The sequence below is a fragment of the Pantherophis guttatus genome, chromosome 1 (genome assembly GCF_059756535.1).
Source record: "Pantherophis guttatus breed Tessera chromosome 1, ASM5975653v1, whole genome shotgun sequence".
Classification (NCBI taxonomy): Eukaryota; Metazoa; Chordata; class Lepidosauria; order Squamata; family Colubridae; genus Pantherophis; species Pantherophis guttatus.
The window spans coordinates 154864539-154884099 of record NC_142063.1 but is presented as its reverse complement, the minus strand read 5'-3'; the positions used below and the strand labels follow the sequence as shown (position 1 = coordinate 154884099).

Below are 19561 nucleotides of genomic sequence, written 5' to 3'. Positions count from 1 at the left end.
GTTGATCACTCCTGTTGTAGCGCGGGAATAACGAGAGGCACAAGCAGGCTAGTAACAACAGCTCTTTAATTCAAGGTGAGACTTCAGCAAAGGAACACAGGCAACAGCCCTCTTTATATACTTTTCAGGGGTGACCAAGAACCAATCAGAATTCACTGTACATTTGAATTTCCCGCACAAATTAGATACATACATAACACCCCTCTACTCCCAGAAGGCACTTATTCTATCTATTTACATATTTACATACAAAATCACGCAGGTGACCAGGGCGTGTCTTAATCCTGGTTGACCTGCACAGTTCAGTTGTTGGCGAGGTGTTGAGCCGGTCGGAGGAACCTCCCGTCTCTCCTGGCTCCGCCAATGGAACCTCCTGGATTTCTCCAGAGGTGTGGCTATCTCCGGCTGGGAGTGTCGACTCGCTGGGGCGGCGCTGGAACTCAGGGTTGCCAGATAAGTATTCCGGCTTACTTGGGCTTGAGGTAGCTGTGTCAGGAAGACCTTGATAGTTAGGACATGAGTTTTCGTTTTGTACACATTTACGCAATTGATCTATATGCCTTCTCCAGATTTTACCATGGCCTATATCGACTGTATATGACTTTGGGCCGGTAATTCCTACGATGGTTTCCTCTACCCATAAGGGCCCATTGGTGTAGCTTCTAGCAAAAACTGGTGTTCCCACTTGGAATTGTCTTAGTTCTCCCCCTTCCCCCTTGAAGCTATCGGGGGAGTAATTGGGATGCAGTCGGTCGAGAACGCATCTTAGCTTTCGGCCCATTAAGAGCTCGGCTGGGCTGCGGCCTGAGGTCGGGCACGGGGTGGCGTGCTGTACCGCTAAGAACTCATCTATTCTAGCCTGCCAATCCCCTGCATCAAGCCGGGAAAGAGCTTCTTTGGATGTTCTTACAAATCTTTCTACAAGGCCATTAGAAGCCGGATGAAAAGGAGCGGATAATGCATGTCTTATGCCTAATTTGGCTAGGTAGCCTTCGAATTGAGTTGCCGTGAATTGGGGGCCATTGTCGGATACCAGGGTGTCCGGCAACCCATGTGTTGCGAACAGTTTTCTGAATACTTTGATTACGGCCTCAGAAGTGGTAGATGGCATTAGGACAATTTCGAGCCACTTGGAATATGCATCTACAATAATAAGAAAATTCTGGCCATGGAACGGGCCAGCGAAATCGATGTGAATCCTCCCCCATGGCCCCTTTGGTTTTTCCTATTCACGAACGGGAGCTATAGGCGGATCAGGGCGGGATTCCTGGCAGGGCCTGCACTTCCCCACCCACTCAGTAACATCTTGGTCAAGATGTGGCCACCAAACATAACTACGAGCTAGGCCTTTCATACGCACAATCCCAGGGTGTCCCGCATGCAGCATTTCTAAAACTCTGTGCCTTAACCGCGAAGGAATGACCACCCTGTCTCCCCACAACAAGCAACCCCCCAACATTGACAGTTCATTTTTTTTGTTAAAGTACAATTGAAAGTCACCACCGTCCACCTTGGTAGGCCAACCCCTTGTTACCCAGCCCATTACAGTGCGCAAAACAGAGTCTCTGGCAGAAACCCTCGCCACCTCGTTCGAAGAAATGGGGCCTGGGGAAATAATGTCAATCAGTAAAACCGGGGCTTCTGGGGTCGGGTTGTCCAACAATTCAGGCAAGGGGCATCAGCTGAGGGTGTCAGCATGTCCTAAAGTTTTGCCCGGCCAGTGTAGCAGTCTGTACGAGTACACGGCTAAGAAAATGGACCATCTGGTCATCCGGGGGGAAAGAGCAGCCGGGGTCAGTTTATTTCCAGCCAAAAGTCCCAAAAGAGGCTGGTGGTCCGTAATAAATTCAAAAGTGCAGCCAAACAAATACGCGTGAAACTTTTTGACCCCAGCTACAGCTGCTAGTGCCTCCCTATCTAGCTAGCTATAGTTTCTTTCAGCACTAGACAAAGTGCGAGAGTAATAGGCGATGGGCGCCTCTAACCCATTCGGCAGTCTATGGCTTAAAACCGCGCCTACACCAAAGGGGGAAGCGTCACAGACCAATACTAGAAGTAGTTCGGAATTGTATTGAATGAGGGAACTGTCCTCAGACAAAAGTCTCTTTACTACGTTGAATGCGGCCGCTTCTCGCTTGCCCCAAACCCACGGAACGTTTTTTCCAAGGAGCCTGGGCAGAGGCTCCGCAACGGTGGCTTTGTGTTTCAAAAACATCGTATAGAAGTTGAGCAGGCCCAGGAAAGCCTGCAGTTTGGATTTTGACTTGGGGGTGGGCGCGCTTTGAATGGCCCTGACTTTGCTTTCTGTGGGGTGAATGCCCGTGCCGTCGATTCCGTAGCCTAAGAATTCCACTGATGGAACCGCTATCTTGCATTTTGTTCGCTTGAGTTTAAGTCCCACTTCTATGAACCTCGTTAGGACTTGTCTAACCCTCTGGCCTAACTGAGTCTCGTCTTGGCCACTAATCAAAACGTCGTCGAAATATGGGACGACACCTGGGAGGCCTTGTAGAAGGCACTCCATTGTGCTTTGAAAGAGTCCTGGGGCGATGCTGACCCCAAACTGAAGCCTGGTGCATTTAAAGGCACCTCTGTGAGTTACTATTGTCTGTGATTCTGCCGTAGCGTCATCTACTGGCAGTTGCTGGTACGCCTGCGCAAGGTCTAGTTTTGCGAATAGCTTGCCAGGCCCCAGGGAGTGTAGTAGATGGTGGACTATCGGAACCGGATAGGTGCTCTGCTGCAACGCCTTGTTAATCGAACATTTATAGTCGGCGCAAATTCTAATTGAGCCATCCGATTTGACTGGCGTGACTATTGGGGTTTTCCACTTAGCGTGATCTACGGGAACTAGCAACCCTTGCTTAATGAGCTTGTCGAGTTCCGCATCAATTTTGGGCTTTAAAGCAAATGGAACTCGTCTTGCTTTCAGTCTGATTGGCGCTACGTTGGGGTCTAAATTAAAGGATATAGGGGTCCCCACGTACTTGCCTAGAGTCTCTTCGAAAACGTCCCGAAACTCGTGGAGCAGGGTTTCTTTAAGTGATGATCCGCTGATGCTGTGAACACCCGTGAAGCCCATGCCGAGGGCCCGGAACCATTTCATGCCCAGTAGACTTGGTAGGGGCTTGATAACAACAGTCAGGGGCAGCTCTTTCTGGAACTCACCGTAGGTGACCCGGAACGTGCCCACGCCTTCAACGGGAACTCAGTTTCCCTGGTAGTCGAGTAGGCGGATTTTCTGACGGGACAGCTGGTTCTTCTGAAGCTTGGGCAAGAGTGCCTTGAGTGTTGACCAGGACATGATCGATAACGTAGACCCGGTGTCGATTTCCATTTCGCACGATCTGCCATCGATTTCTACTTTCGTGTAGACTTTCTCATCATTGGTTGTGCTGGCTTGGCCGATTCTCGTGCTGTAGGTCTCCCGCTTTTGAGGTTCGCTCCATTTTCTTGCGCCATCATCTTTGATTGGCTGTTTTGAACGAGCCGGTTCTAGTTGGTCGCGGTAGTCACGTGACTTTCGACTACGCAGAAATTGAGCTCTGCAAACTCGTGTTAGGTGGCCTTTCCTGTCGAAACGCCTGCAAATGGCTTCTCTGTATTTACACGAATGTCTCTCGTGATCCCCGCCACAGCTAGGGCAGTTCTCGTGGCGGTGGCTTTGTTCGCTTGATTTCTTTTCTGTATCGAAGACGTCCTCGTCCGACTCTTCCTCTGTGCTGGTTCGCACCTCTTCTCTGTGGACGGGGGCTGTTTTTGGCCCGTCTTTGCTTGAACTGGTCACTGCAGCGCCTCCGAAGCTTTCGTTGATGCCTCGTGTGCTCGGGCTTCATCTAGCGCACCGGCTAGCGTTAGGTCTGGCTAACGCCTAAGTCTCTGTAGTCACAATGCGTTGCGGCTTTTCGAAGCGCGGTCACATAAGCACTGACCGGCTCTCCTTCTTTTTGAACTTGTTGCCGGAGTTCGTAGCGCTGAACGAACTTAGACGGAACTGGAGCTTAGTGGGCTCTCAGGTTGGCCTGAAGGATGTCCCAGGGGACCATCTGGACTGGGGTTGGCTCGCAGAGGGATTCGGCCATCTCGAATATGTCTGGCCCGCAGTGGCTTAAGAACAGAGCCCTTTTTCTGTTCGCTGAGAGCCCTTGCATTTCGCTCGCTTCCAGGGAGCACTTGAACCTGGTCAGATATGATCCCCACTTCTCTCAGGTCAGGTCGAAGGGTTTTGGTGGAACGTAGGCAGACATGCCGTGTCTCCATGTTCGCTAGTCACCCTGGCTGAAACTCCAAGCTCTTTTGAATTGCCTCTTGTGTCCTCTATCCCACCTTCGTCACCAATGTTGTAGCGCGGGAATAACGAGAGGCACAAGCAGGCTAGTAACAACAGCTCTTTAATTCAGGGTGAGACTTCAGCAAAAGAACACAGGCAACAGCCCTCTTTATATACTTTTCAGGGGCGACAAGAACCAATCAGAATTCACTGTACATTTGAATTTCCTGCACAAATTAGATACATACATAACAACTCCCAGCATGATTGATTTGTACACAGACATAAATATAGATAGTTCCCAACATAATAGAGCTTCCCATCATGATCATAAGTCATGACAATGGTAAACCAGGTCACCCATATGACTGACTTAATTTTGCAACCATTTTAGCATTGGTCACTAAGCGAACACTGTGGTTGTTAAGTGAACCAGTGGTTCTCTAAGGGCCAGTTTTCAAAAAAAAAAAACATCATAAAAGTTACCATTGTAACTTCAAACAGCTGCTAAGCGACTGGTCATAAATTGAGGATACCTGTAAGACAAAAATATCTTAATCCTGCCATGAAATTCTTTCAAGTGAAGTTAAAAACCCAGGCTAAGCATTAAATACCAATTTGCAGTATTTAATATTGAATATCTAGTATGGAATAATATAGAATCACAAGACTTCGTTATTTCATTCATTATTCATTCATTAGAAGGAAGCATTTCCCTTTTCAGGAAGATCCCCGTCCAGACTTGGATAACTACATGGAAAGTGGAGAATGGGCAATGAAAGATTACCAAGGTTGGAAGCACTCGGTGAAATATGATTGTTGCCCTGATACGCCGTATCTTGATATCACCTATCACTTTATACTGTTGCGTTTGCCTCTCTACTTCATTGTCAACGTCATCATTCCTTGCCTTCTCTTCTCATTCTTGACTGGATTAGTATTTTATCTCCCTACAGACTCAGGTATGTGCAGATGTATATCAGACTGCATCTCTCCAGCAGAAGCAAAACCAGGGTTGAAATCCAGCAGGTTCTGACAGGTTCTGGAGAATCAGTAGCAAAAATTTTGAATAGTCCGGAGAACTGGCAAATACTACCTTTGGCTGGTCCCAGAGTGGGGTGGGAATGGAGATTTTGCAATATCCATCCCCCAGCAGTGAGGAGGGAATGGAGATTTTACAGTATCCTTCCTCTGCCACGCCCACCAAGCCATGCCCACAGAACCAGTAGTAAAAAAAATTGAATTTCACCACTGAGCAGAATAACAGAGTTGGAAGGGACCTTGGAGGTCTTCCAGTCCAACCCCCTGCTTAGGCAGGAAACCCTACACCACTTCAGACAAATGGTTATCCAATATCTTCTTTAAAACTTCCAGTGTTGGAGCATTCACAACTTCTGGAGGCAAGTTGTTCCACTGATTAATTGTTCTGTCAGGAAATTTCTCCTTAGTTCTAGGCTGCTTCTCGCCTTGATTAGTTTCCACCCATTGCTTCTTGTCCTGCCCTCAGGTGCTTTGGAGAATAGCTTGACTCTCTCTTCTATGTGGCAAAACCCTTTCATTACCCTGAGTTATTCTGCTTTAAAGGTGAACTTTAACAGTTTTAAAGCCAAAGAGACCAGGTTTGTCTGTGTACATCAGCAAAGCTATTTTGGCATATACAGCATGTCTGTGCATGCCTTTTGAAAACAAAACATGCCTTTATTGCCTTTTGAAAACAAAAATCCACTTGGAATGATGTTGGGAAGCATTTTGAGAATTTGGTAAAATTAATTGCTTCGCCTTTGCAGCTAAAAGGCATATAGGATTTGGCATCCTAGGAAACATGCTACAAAATCAGGAAGGGGGACAGGGAAAAGAGGAAAAATGGCAGAGCATATTTTTCTTATCTGTGTGGATCTGGTGGCTGGATGTTGGATGTCAGAGTGGCTTGCTCCTCTTAAGGATGTGGGTTTCCCACACAATCCTCTGCATAGATCTTGGGAATCAATTGGTGCCCTGGATTATTGATCCCCCAAATGGTATTGGTCATGTTGATTAAATCAGGCAGCAAGGAACTGACCTCTGTGTTCAGGATTTAATCCCCCATTATAGAGGCCATCAAGATCACTGATCCAAATTTAATACAATAATACTTACCTGGCTTCTCATTTGCACTTCCTTCTATTTTGTTTGTTAATCCCTTCAATTTACTATTTCCTCCTAATTTATCCCAGGGGAGAAGATGACTCTGAGCATCTCTGTCCTTCTTTCTTTGACTGTGTTTCTTCTCGTCATTGTGGAGCTGATTCCTTCAACTTCCAGTGCTGTTCCTTTGATTGGCAAATACATGTTGTTCACCATGGTGTTTGTCATAACTTCTATCATTATCACTGTCATAGTGATCAATACCCACCATCGCTCACCTAGTACCCACACGATGCCACAGTGGGTGAGGAAGGTAAGATGACCTACATTTTTCAAATTTAGGACAGGAGATTGGGATAAATAAAGGGAAGTATATCTCCATTCAGTACCGTCCTAACCCAAACAATAGACCTTCGTGAGACAAATGAGGTGATGGACACCTTTAAGAAGAGATCAATAAAACAAGCTCTCAATAGATCCTAGACAAGATAGCTCTATATTATCTCTTTTTCTCAGAGGCAATATATATATCCTAGCTCCAATTGCTCCAGAGAAGCATGTGCCAAAGGATACTACTTCTTAGAAGCATCTAACTCTATAAAGCTGTTGTAGCAATGGCTTGTTGTTAAGTCAGTGTTTGAACTGAAAGGCCAAGGAAGAGGATTTTCAAGCAATTAAGTTAAATTTAAATTTATTTTAGATTTTAACTTTAAGTTATTTTGTATATGTCAAATAACCCCTTCTTTTTTTCTTGTCTATTTCATCTTCTTTTGAGTGGCTAGTTTTAGTGTTGTATTATTTTGTTAATACTGCTTGCAGTTCTCTTTTTTCCATTTTAATTAATTTTAAACAATAATATGTGTGTGTGTGTGTGTGTGTGTGTAGGTCTTTGGTTATTCGGGTTTTCTCCCACGTAAAATTGGAAGTGTCTTGGTGACGTTTCGCCGAAGTCTCATTCGTCATATTCAGGCTGGTGTTTTCAGCTTCGTGCTTCTAGGAGCAATGTGTGATCGCAGCTGTTTCTTCCTTATAACTGCCAGTGGGGGTGGGAGCTGATTGGGTGGGAGCTTGGCTGTGTCCTGATTGGGTGGAGGCTTGGCTGTGGTCATGCCTCATCAGGGTGGGTTTGGGTTTGCTTTTTGCGTGGACCACAAACCAGAAGCCAGACCACAGCTGCATCATTAGCCACTTTAAACCCCTCCAATCCATACATGAAGCAAACTGACACCCACCATGAAGATGTGGCACGAACGCGAAGCCAAACAACAGCAATGCAGCTCACCAGCTCAAATCCCCCTGCAATTCAGACTAACCCGAGCACAACCAAGCCCCCACCCAAACAGAACACACCCCCATCCAATCAGAGCACAGCCAACCCCCCATCCAATCAGAGCACAGCCAAGCCTCCACCCAATCAGGACACAGCCAAGCTCCCACCCAATCAGCTCTCACCCCCACTGGCAGTTATAAGGAAGAAACAGCTGCGATCACACATTGCTCCTAGAAGCACGAAGCTGAAAACACCAGCCTGAAGATGATGAATGAGACTTCGTCGAAACGTCGCCAAGACACTTCCAATTTTATGCGGGAGAAAACCCAAATAACCAAAGACCTACATACGAACACCCGCGAAAACCTGAGAAAACAAATAAATAAATATATATATATATATAAAACCAGTATTTGCTCTAAAAATTGATAAAAGTCCATCTAATTCTAACTTCCCATCCTAAGCAATAGTTGAACACTTAATAATCATTAAACAAGTAAGCAATAGTGGGTAACTTGAATTATTCTGAATATACTACTAGTTGCTTCCTTGAGTCCCAGCATCCCAGTGTCAAATAGTACTGTCATCTATTTCCTTTTGAGATTAAGAGAAGCGACATATAGTAATTTACTTAAATTCTTTAATCAGTATCTATTTCTTTCAGATATTTATTGAAACAATTCCAAACTTTATGTTTTTCTCAACAATGAAACGTCCATCCAAAAATAAGCAGGAGAACAGGATTTTCACTGAGGACATAGATATCTCTGAAATCTCAGGGAAACAAGGACCCGCAGCTATGAATTTCCAGACATCGCTTACTAAAAATCCAGATGTTAAAAGTGCAATTGAAGGCATCAAATACATTGCTGAGTCAATGAAATCAGATCAAGAATCCAATAATGTAAGAATTAGTAATCCAATGCGAATCCTTTGAAATCATTACTTTCGTGTGTGTGTGTGTGTGTGTGTGTGTGTGTGTGTGTGTGAGAGAGAGAGAGAGAGAGAGAGAGAGAGAGAGAGAGAGAGAGCGCTCTTGGAATATGTAAAACCCCAAAATATTCTGAACCACAAAGTAGATAATACTGTTTTGAGCCTTCTCAGGTGAATTTCATTCCTAATGGGTGATGTAGGTAAATACAAGTAGTCCTCATGTTACAACCACAATTGAGCCCAAAATTTCTGTTGCAAGTGAAACGTTTGTTAAGTTAGTTTTGCCTCATTTTACGACTTTTCTTGCCACAGTTGTTAAGTGAATCACTGCAGTTGTTAAATTAGTAACACGGTTGTTAAGTGAATCTGGCTTCCCCCATTGACTTTGCTGGGCAGAATGTTGCAAAAGGTGATGACATGACCCTGGGACAATGCAATTGTCATAAATATGAGTCAGTTGCCAAGCACTTGAATTTTGATCAGGTGACCATCAGGATGCTGCAATGATTGCAAGTGTCAAAAATGGTCACTTCGTTGGTGCTGTTGTAACTTTGAACAGTCACTAAATGAACTGTTGTAAGTGGAGGGACTACCTGTATTGATGAGCCCGTTTCATCAGTTGATAACTATGGCATATGGAAAATTGCAACTTGATAAGGACTACATGGTAAAGAACATGAAGAAAATGAAGAAAAGAATAAAAAGGTCTTTTGTATTTATGAAATTAAGAGAAAGAAAGAGAAACAGCTGCATGACGGAGAACAAATCTTGTGCAGTGACATTGATAAATAAACATAATATAAACAAATGGATTAAAACACACATCAGAAAGTATGAATGGAGGTCATCTGGATAGTTATAGGTGTATATAAAAGAAGAAATCCATAAGCTGGTGAAAGTTGCCTGTTATACAATGGAAAAAGCAGAGGTATTTTTCAATATTTGAAAAACCTTGTGCAACTTTCTCAGTGAATGAAAATAAGAAGAAAAATATGACATCAGGTAACACGAATAAATGAATAAGAACAAGACGAAAGCATAGAGAAAAATGATTGGATTACTTACAGGTCCAAGAATTTTGGTGCAGATCTGCTTTTAAAATATCTGTTTTAATTTAAGAATAAATGTATTCATATATTCATAAAGGCTGGGAAAGTTGCTTTGGTCAGACAGTAAAGACTTATGCTATGAAGTTCCACAGAAATGTGTGGAGTTACAGTAGATCTATATCAAGAGGAAGACTATGTATAATTTATAGAGAAAAAATAGTTGCAAAGTATACAGTCCAAGAGAGCAAGAAAAGGTTAAGATTAAGAAATATAGAACAATTTTGATCAGAATTAAAATTGGTTTTGGAAATACCAGGGGGGGAAAGCTTTTAACATATTCAACATATTATTATCCATCTTATACACATAATTAAAATATTCCTTTCAGCATTCCATCACTTCAGTTTCATTCTAAATTGTTTTTTTTTTTGAAGTGCAGGGAAAACAAGCTAAATTAGGAGCCTCCAGCAGAGTAAGTGAACTTAAAAATGAAAGAGATAAAATCATTCAGGATGAAAAGGAATTGAGAGGATGGTGAAAAGAGCATATGTTGAAGAGTGGAATTGACTTCTATAAATGTTAGTGCCTAAAAAAAAAAGAAAAAATGAATATATCAAGAGGACAGGGAAGACCAAGAAAGTTGTAATCCTCAAAAAGCAAAGCAATGTGTATAGAGAATACGAATAAAAAGCAATGTATATATTGTATTAAATTAAATGTGAGCCTAATATTTAAATTCAGTTAGGAACATTTAATACTCACTGGTCCAGAACAATCTGCTTTTAGTTAGGGGAATTTATTTTTGGATAGTGTCAAACTGCATGGTCTGAAGTAGGTTTAGCACAATTCAGAAGGGAAACAGAAAATTCTGGGATCCCAAACTTGTTGGATTTCTGAACTGGTGAGTTTTGCACATTCCTAGAACCAGCATACGGACTGAATCATTTGCAAGAATAGAAAGGAAGTTACAGCATAGTGAATAGTGTTGACGTACACCAGAATTATGTTTCTTTCCTTCTTTTTTAACTCTTCTCTTTAATTTCCTGTGCATGTTATTTGTTGCTTTCTTCCGATACTTTGCATAATATGGCTGATTCTGAAGGGGAATGGGGTGGGGGTGTAGATAAGTGATGTGTATGCATATCCACAAAGTTTGGGTACAGAATCCAACCCTTTTCTGGACAACTTGGCTGGGTGGCTTTTAGAGGGTTTCCTGGCCTTATCTATTATGGGCATTTCCCATGGATGTGGGGTGGGGGCTTCAGCAAGGCATTACTTGGAACTCTGATAATATATCACAGGCCCTCTCTTAAAATGGCTGCAGCAAAAGGGATGGCCAGATAGAAAATCCCCATTTACTAGGAGGAAGCCATTTGATTTCCCCAGCCCATGGAGAGATGGGAATATTTCCAAACAAAGTGCTGGATTCCACCCACCCGCCCATTCTTTTTATTCTTCCAGAAAAGTCTTATTAAATCTAATCTACAATCTAGAGCAGGGGTGTCAAACTCAAGGTGCTTAGATCTGGCCTGCGGTGCCTCTGCCAGCAAAAACGGAGCTCTGTTTTCGCTGGCAGAGGGATGCAGCAGTCCATCATGGTTAAAAACAGATGTTGAGCTGGCCACACCCACCCTGGCCATGCCCCCCCCAAACCCCCAAGGTCAAACACAGCCCTGATGCGGCCCTCAATGAAATCGAGTTTGACACCCCTGCTCTAGAGAAATCTTAGAAATAAAAAATGAGACTTGATTTTGATGGTTTTCTATGCACCATCCTATCTTTCCATTTAGATTAAAAAAAAAAAACTCTAAATAAAACATTATAATTCAGCAGGGCAGGGTGCCAGACAGGTGACAAGGTTTATTATTCCCCAAATACCCAAAAGGTTAAAAAGTTGTTGCTACAAGAAACTTTTGTCTTTTCTTTCCAGCTCAGTGTTTCAGTAGCCACCTAGTCAAATGTTACTGCATGGTAATTGGCTCCCTCTTCTGGCCAAAAATGTAATAATTGTTTAATACAGTAAATAGATTTGGAAACAATCTATTTACAACAATCTAGCTTGTTGTAACAGCAGGTAAAATATGTTCTGGGATAAATAGAGCTTTTATCTGGTCCTTCCTGAATCATTTATCTTTCTATCTGTAGGATGAATTGTGTGTTTGGAATTCACTTTCCAATAACAACCAAATCTTGCATTATTTTATTTTTGTTGTGCAACGTGGTCAGTGCTCATTGTCTCTATTTGACCAAATTTTTCTTTTATTAAACATTTTAAAGAGTGAACGAGCAAATTAAAAAAGAAAAAAAAATAGCTGATACATAAATATATCAGTACAATACAGTAATTGGTCAAAAGAATTGTGGAATCTGTACAGTTAGTGCTCATTATATCTTTGTTGAGAAATTAACCATAAAACCCAAAAATATGTTACATTTATTTAACAATATGGGGGAGGGACGTATTTCTTTTGTACTGGTTACTTACTTTTGTCTTTAGCTCATTTTCATTTTATTATATCATTACTTTCAATTCCTCATATTTATTTTTTATTATTATTATTTTACTTATTAATTCAACCTCTGTTGTTTTTTCTTACACTCTAAGTCACAGTCTTCCATATGTCATGGTCATTATAGATGTTGACTTTCATTGCCCATCATATCATACCAAGCAGAGCCTGGTGGCTCAGCAGACTGATAGCATTGTGATTAACACCAACTGTCTGCAATTACTGTAAGTTCAAATCTCACCAGGCTCAAGGTTGATTCAGCCTTCCATCCTTTCTAAGGTAGGTAAATTGAGGACCCAGTTTGTGGGGGCAATAAACTGACTTTGTATAAAGATTCAAAAGTATGAAGGCTATTGCTTAACGCATTGTAAGCCGCTATATATATATATATATATATATATATATATATGTATATGTATGTATATATATATATATATATATATATATATATATATATATATATATATATATATATATATATATATATATATATATCTTTGGTCAATCAAAAGAAGAAAGATTTTGAAGAGAAAATCTGTTTACATAACTCCTGGCTTTTTATGAAAACTCTAATTTCTTTTCCTTACATTTCTTTTCTATCCATCAGGCTGCAGAAGAATGGAAGTTTGTTGCAATGGTGGTGGATCATCTTCTCCTTGGCATCTTCATGTTAGTGTGCATCATTGGAACTCTTGCGGTTTTTGCTGGCCGTCTCATTGAATTAAGCCAGCAAGCTTGAAATAAGGACATTCGGTGAGAGAGCATGGTTTGTCCTTGAGTAAGTGAACTTCAGGAAATTTATAGAAGGAAACTTTCTTAGCCACCTCTGTCCTGTAACTCCCAATATCCCTGTTCAGGAGGATCCCTCAATTGTTCCAAATGTTTTCATATATAGTTCAGGGGCTATAGCAGCAAAATAGGGTGCAAACTTTCTTCAGCAAACATCCTAATATCAACGAACAATAAGATCCCAAAAAACCCATGTCTTAACTCATGCATTTTAAGGAATATCCATATGCCCTCCTGATATTTCAAAGTATCAATCAGTGTGAAGAAATATGTAAGGATAATATAGACATATTTTAAGCTATAAATCAGTTACAGCAATTTGCCTTAAAAAGGGTCCAATATGCCATCTTTTAGAATTCCCACAACACCATGAATCTGAAGCCTTGTGTAAAACTTGTCATTCACTCTTGGGATCTAAACTTTCTGCTTCCACATATTACATAAACACAAAAAGTAACGGATTTTCTTAATAAAATCACTGGGCCAAGAGTTAAACCCCTGTTCTGTTCTAGATATTTAACAAAGCATTCAACAAGGCTATATAGTAATGTTTTTAGTGAAATAACTCCAGGAATATGGGATACCACATAGAAAATGCTCTTAGCTTACCCTACTAACACTTCAATCAGTATAAGGGTTCATCTCAGGGGTGAAATCCAGCAGGTTCTGACAGGTTCTGGAGAATCAGCAGCAGAAATTTTGAGTAGTTCAGAGAACTGGCAAATACCAACTCTGGCTGGTCCCAGAGTGGGATGGGAATGGAGATTTTGCAATATTATTTTCCCAGGAGTGGGGTGGAAATGTAGACTTTGCAGTATCGTTCCTCTGCCACATCCATGACGCCACACCACACCCACCAAGCCACGCCCACAGAACCAGTAGTAAAAAAAATTTCACCACTGCCCCTAATGAATTGATCAGTATAAATTAATTTTCTAAGCAAGCTCAGCCACTTCTGGCATGAACCACAAAGTCAGATGATTCAGAACAGTGGTGGGTTGCTCCCAGTTCACACCGATTCGCAAGAACCAGTAGTAAAAAATTGTAGTAGTTCAGAGAACCGGTAATAACATTGGCTGACCATGTCCCCAAACTGGTCCCCGTCCTGGTCGTCGCTCTCTTACCCCGCCCACCTCATCAGAGGCTTTTTTTTTTTACTTTTAAAAGCATTTTTTTTACAACCCCTTCGGCCGAAAAAATGCTTTTAAAAGTAAAAAAAAAAGCCTCTGATGATCGCGCGGCTCAGCTGGGATCATCAGAGGCTTTTAAAAGCATTTTTTCTGCAACCCCTTCAGCTGAAGAGGTTGTAGGAAAAAAAATGCCTTTAAAAGCCTCTGGCGATCCCAGCTGAGTTGCCTGATTGTCAGAGGCTTCTAAAAGCATTTTTTTCTGCAACCTCTTAAGGTTGTAGAAAAAATGCTTTTAAAAGTTAAAAAAAAAAGTTGACCACGCCCACCCAGTCACATTATCCCCCACCAAGCCACGCCCACAAAATAAGCGATGCCCACAGAACCGGTAGTAGAAAATTTTAGAACCCACCCCGATTCAGAGCATGAAGGATGCCTCAGCTTGTTAGGGAATGTTTTCAGTTGTTATTTCCCAATCTTTCTAAAATGCCACCAATTTTATGGAGGTTAGAACTATTAGGGCATGGAGGAAAGTATGGTTTCCCCCTACTACTTTCAATGCCATTTCTCACCCCTGTGCACTTCCCAAGCAGGTGAAAAGGAAAATATATGGAAGCATCTTCATTTTGCCGGTCCATTCATAGCTCCAGTTTGTGTGTTGATGGCCATAAAAGAGGGCAAAGCCCATGACAAGGTCTGTTAGCTACTCTTGGGTACAAATGGAGTATCCCAGTTCCACCTCTCTCCTAACCAAGAACTGCCTAAAGATGCAAATCCAAAAGGCATCCTGGGACTTCAATAGACCAAATTAATCATCCATAAAATGCTTTAGCTCTGTATCCTGAATCTATTGGAAATAGCATTATTGACTATTGATGACCTGAATTGTTCCTACATGAGGGGTTGTTTGGTTTTTTGATTGTTTACAATTCCATCCACTTCCTCCTTGACTTCATTCCTTACTTTTGATGAGGCATGTTTCCATAACATCTCCATCTTGAGGATTTAATTTCAATGCCAACAAAAATGAAATAATACCGCAAGAAAACATAAGGGTATCTCCTGTACCCATGTCCAGATGTGAGATTTAACCAGGTCAAAGGTCTGCCCTTTCAAAACTTAAGATGCAGTTCAACTGAATTCAATAGGATTTACTTCCACATATAAATATAGGACAGTAACCTTGCAGAACTGATTTCACTCATGCCAATATACAGCATGACACAAACTGTTGTTACAAAAACATTTGTGAATATGGATTTAGATATCTAGTTAACATTTTCTAATTCTGCATAAAAATATTCTACGAAATAAAAATAAAACGTTAAACTCATTTTTAAAAAAAAAACCAATCACCCTCTCCAATCAAGTAATGAGGCTTTCAGATTATCTATTTATTTACTTATTTACTCTCTCTTCATGCTTAAAGTTTCTGCATAAATTGACATTGTGATTTGTAGGTTACATTGGACTTCTATTATTCCAATGGAACTTCAGTAATAAATGTCGAAGTCATGATTTAAAGGTGGAAAATGTTTCACTGTATGAGTGTAAATAATTCTGCAATCTCCCATATGTGTCTTCTTTAGATACGAGTGTCTAACCAAGAAAATTCATACATGTATTCATTTACACCATGTAACTATCTATCTTAATTGTAGTTCTCTGTTTAGATGCAGTTTACTACAACCAACAATCATGGTTTTTCACTTGTGATAGTCCGCACTCAAAATTTTTGTGCTCCATGGGTATGATCCATCCCAGCCGCTGAATAATGCTTTCTATCAGCTGACATAAATGGCAGTCTGGAAAAGCCCAATAAGAAAAGAAGATGTAGTAGGCAAGAACCAACTCATGAATCCCTATTGATCCCAAACCTTCTAATTTGAAATAGGAAGATGTATAGGATTCCATCATTTGCCCAATTAAAACACACCAAATGATACAAATTACATAAAAATGCTAAAATGCTTTGTTGCCTCCAAAATGGCAGCCGTGGTGGCGCAGTGGTTAGAATGCAGTACTGCAGCCTACTTCTGCTGACTGCCGGCTGCCAGCAGTTTGGCAGTTCAAGTCCCACAGTCTCAAGATTGACTTAGCCTTTCCTCCTTCCGAGGTCGGTAAACTGAGGACCCAATATATTGTTGGGGGAAATATGCTGACTCTGTAAACCGCTTAGAGAGGGCTGTAAAGCACTGTGAAGCGGTATATAAATCTAAGTAGCTACTTTTCAATGGAGAATATCAATTCAGAATCATTCCCCATTGTTCAATCAAAGAACTTGAGAAAGCAGACAACTATGCCAGCATAGAATTTCCTGTTGCCAGTTTTTATCCCCTCTCTATTGCCTCCATTTTCAATCAGTGTATTCCTTTCACTTCCCTTCACAGGAATGGGTGATATAAATCCTACCAAATCTGATACAAACTGAGAATGGCCTTGCATAACATTGGAATAAGGGCGGGGGAGTAGTATTTAAACATATTTAATGCTGGTACTCCTTAAAACAACTTAACTCTACCTCACTAATGAACTGGAACTGGAGATAAGGATGTCGCTAGGGAGACAGTAAAAAACAAGAGGTTGCCAGGATATGATTTTGCCATGGTTAGATGCAAATGAGGGAAGGCCTTTTGTGTCTTCTCAAGTATATGTTGTCCTGTTGAAGGACATTAAGTTTGTACCACCAGGGTTAAATCTATAATCTATAATCTCCAAACATCTATGGAGATTCTCAATCATCCAGGTCTCGGTTGTCCCAAAAGTGCTTTTCTTGTTTTTTTTTTCCTTGAAAATATTTCCTTTCTCATCCACGAAGATCTAAGTTAGATCTGAAGAAGCTTCTTGGATGAAAAGCAAAAAGAAAAAGGAAAAAAGGAACAAGCAAGTCCAGTTGCCTTTTGGAAAAGCACCTTTGGGACTCTCATGGGGACAGAAATCTAAGAGGAAAGGTTTCTCTTCAATGATTTTAAAGATATGGATTAAAGAATTCACATTTTCTTCGTCCCTTTGTGCAAAATTGTGACACAGAGTCCTGGTTGCTATTCTTTACATTGATGAAAAAAGACAGATTGGGGCTAATAACTCCTTTTTGTTATTGCCAATTTAACCACCTATTTCTCTCTCTATATATTTGCATGTACATACAGTATTCATATTTGCATACAGTGGTGGGTTTCTATTGGTTCACCCCAGTTCGGGTAAACTGGTAGTGGTGGTGGCGGGAGGCTCCGCCCACCCCACCCGGATGCCATCACGGACGCTCTGCGCATGCACAGAAGCGCGCACGAGAGCAAAGCGAGCGCGTGCACAAGCATGCTTCCAGTTCCGAACCAGTAGCAAAGGTGAGGAACCCACTACTGCTTGCTTACCTACATACCTTTGATTGGTGACCAGCTGGTTTCTTTTCAGAAGTGGTTTGCCATGACTTCTTCTCAGAGGGACTGTCCCAAGGTCACCCAGCTAGCTTCATGCCTAATATGGGACACGGACTCACACTCTCTGGATTTCTAGCCCCATACCTTTAGCCTTTAACTTCTATGCCAAAATTCCTTAAATAAATAACCAACCAATGTTCACACAGATCATCAACAGACTTCAATTCTCTCTCTCTCTCTAGAGTTTTATCTGGGATGTTCTGGTTGATCTATCCATAGTTTGGGTTCCTCATCAATATTAGTTGAGCTTTTCTGTTTGGGGTCTTCTATAGCCCTGATATTGCACTTGTGGTTTCCTCATGGACCTGCACAGGACGTTATGAAGCTACTTTCTTAGCAGTTTTCTTTTCTTTTCTCACCTCTTCCTGACCCAATGGAAAAAGAAGCTGCAAGTGGCTTCAGAGGATATAACTATAAAATGCCCTCTGTCAGTCATATGAGCAGAGATGCACTTTTCTTGCCAGGCGGGCTGGCATGACCCAAGGGGTGCTAATTAAAACACTGACATGGGCATCATATTTCAAAGGTGGCAAGCACTAAAGCTGTGATCATAGTGGAATTTTTGAGTTTGCTCATAAAGCTGCTTACACAGGGGAAGAATTCAAAGCTATGGGTACGGTAGATGAGGCCAGAATCTTCTGTGGAGGAAAAAATAAACCTCAGCAGGGAACAAATCATAAACCAAAGGAATCATTCTTATGATTGAGAAGGTTATCTCCCTGAGAAAGAAGCTGCTTTCCATAAGTGACAATCTTAATGCCATTTTCTCCATTAACTTGTGAATATCCTGAGCTGGATGTGATAAGAAAGAAGAGCAATAGCAATAACACTTAGATTTATATACTCCTCCACAGTGTTCACAGCCCTTTCTAAGAGGTTTACAGAGTCAGTCTATTGCCCCCAACAATCTGGGTACTCATTTTACCCACCTCGAAAGGAGGGAAGGCTGAGTCAACCTTGAGCTGGTCAGAATTGAACTCCTGGCAGTGAACAGTGAGTTAGCTTGCAAGACTGCATTCTAAACACTGCGTCACCATAGCCCCTACACAGAAGCCATATTTGCTTACAAAGAACCAGAAAGGCATGGCCAGAGCAGCAGCAGGGCATTAATGGACATGACAGGGAATCCTATGGCAAGAGGAAAAAGCCCTTTTATGACAGAAAATGATGGAGTCCCCAACAAATCCTTAAGTTAATAGTAAGAATAATATTGATAAGAAAGACAAAAGAAGTTTGGATCATGGATGTTGCAGCACCTGAAGACGGCAGAAGAGAAGAGAAAGAACTGGAGAAAATCTCAAAATACAAAGACCTGTTCCCAAGGACCGGGGATAAGGAGATGTTGTTTAACAATATTAAAGGCATCATCACAGGACATAAGCTGTTTATTATCAACATCATATTCACCACCTTAATCTTCGCTCTGCCTTGACTTTCTTTCTTCGATTCTTTCTATCCAGGAGAGCAAGATTGACACTAATAGGAATGATGAATCAATTACATTGTGATACGTGATTGAGAACTAACACTTTAAGTGTGTGTCACAGAGAGATTGGCCATGTCCCCACTAGCATCTTTTAAACACATCCATCCATCACTGTGCCAAAATAGCAACAGCAAGGCCAGGCTTTCTATCACTTTAAGAATGCTGTGAAGACGCTGTAAGTCACTAGTGGCAAAACACACATTATCTTTCTCAAAGTAAATCAAAAAGTAAGGTACAGATTATCATCCTTGGCATTGATCTTTGGAGGGCTGGTTCACATAACTAGTTAGCCAGTAATGGAATTACAGTTCCTTATTTTTGACTCTCGCAAAATCCTGGCTACATTAAGTGGGTCAAGAACAGTTTTTGGGGAACTGAGTCTCTGCCTGCCCACTTCTTACAGTTCTTCCTGGTATCCATGACCTCTAGCAGCAGGAAAACACTGGCAAGTCTACCACGCTTGTGGTTGCAGCACAGCATCATAGAAACACAGAATTGGAAGGTACCACAGAGGGTATCTAATCCACTGCTCAGTACAGGATCTAGTACAATATATTCAGACTTCT

At 41.5% G+C, this 19561-nt stretch overlaps 1 protein-coding gene across 1 annotated transcript in view; it reads left to right on the top strand.

Annotated features, from left to right (window-relative positions):
* CHRNA1 (cholinergic receptor nicotinic alpha 1 subunit) overlaps window positions 1–15605 on the top strand; it is a 30468-nt gene extending 14863 nt beyond the window's left edge. Inside the window, exons 6-9 of the mRNA XM_034427820.2 lie at window positions 4995–5232; window positions 6484–6707; window positions 8329–8568; window positions 12764–15605. Coding sequence (XP_034283711.1) covers window positions 4995–5232; window positions 6484–6707; window positions 8329–8568; window positions 12764–12895 — 834 coding nt within the window. The 3' untranslated portion in view covers window positions 12896–15605. The remainder of the gene's footprint in view (window positions 1–4994; window positions 5233–6483; window positions 6708–8328; window positions 8569–12763) is intronic.
* Window positions 15606–19561: the final 3956 nt, after the last annotated feature.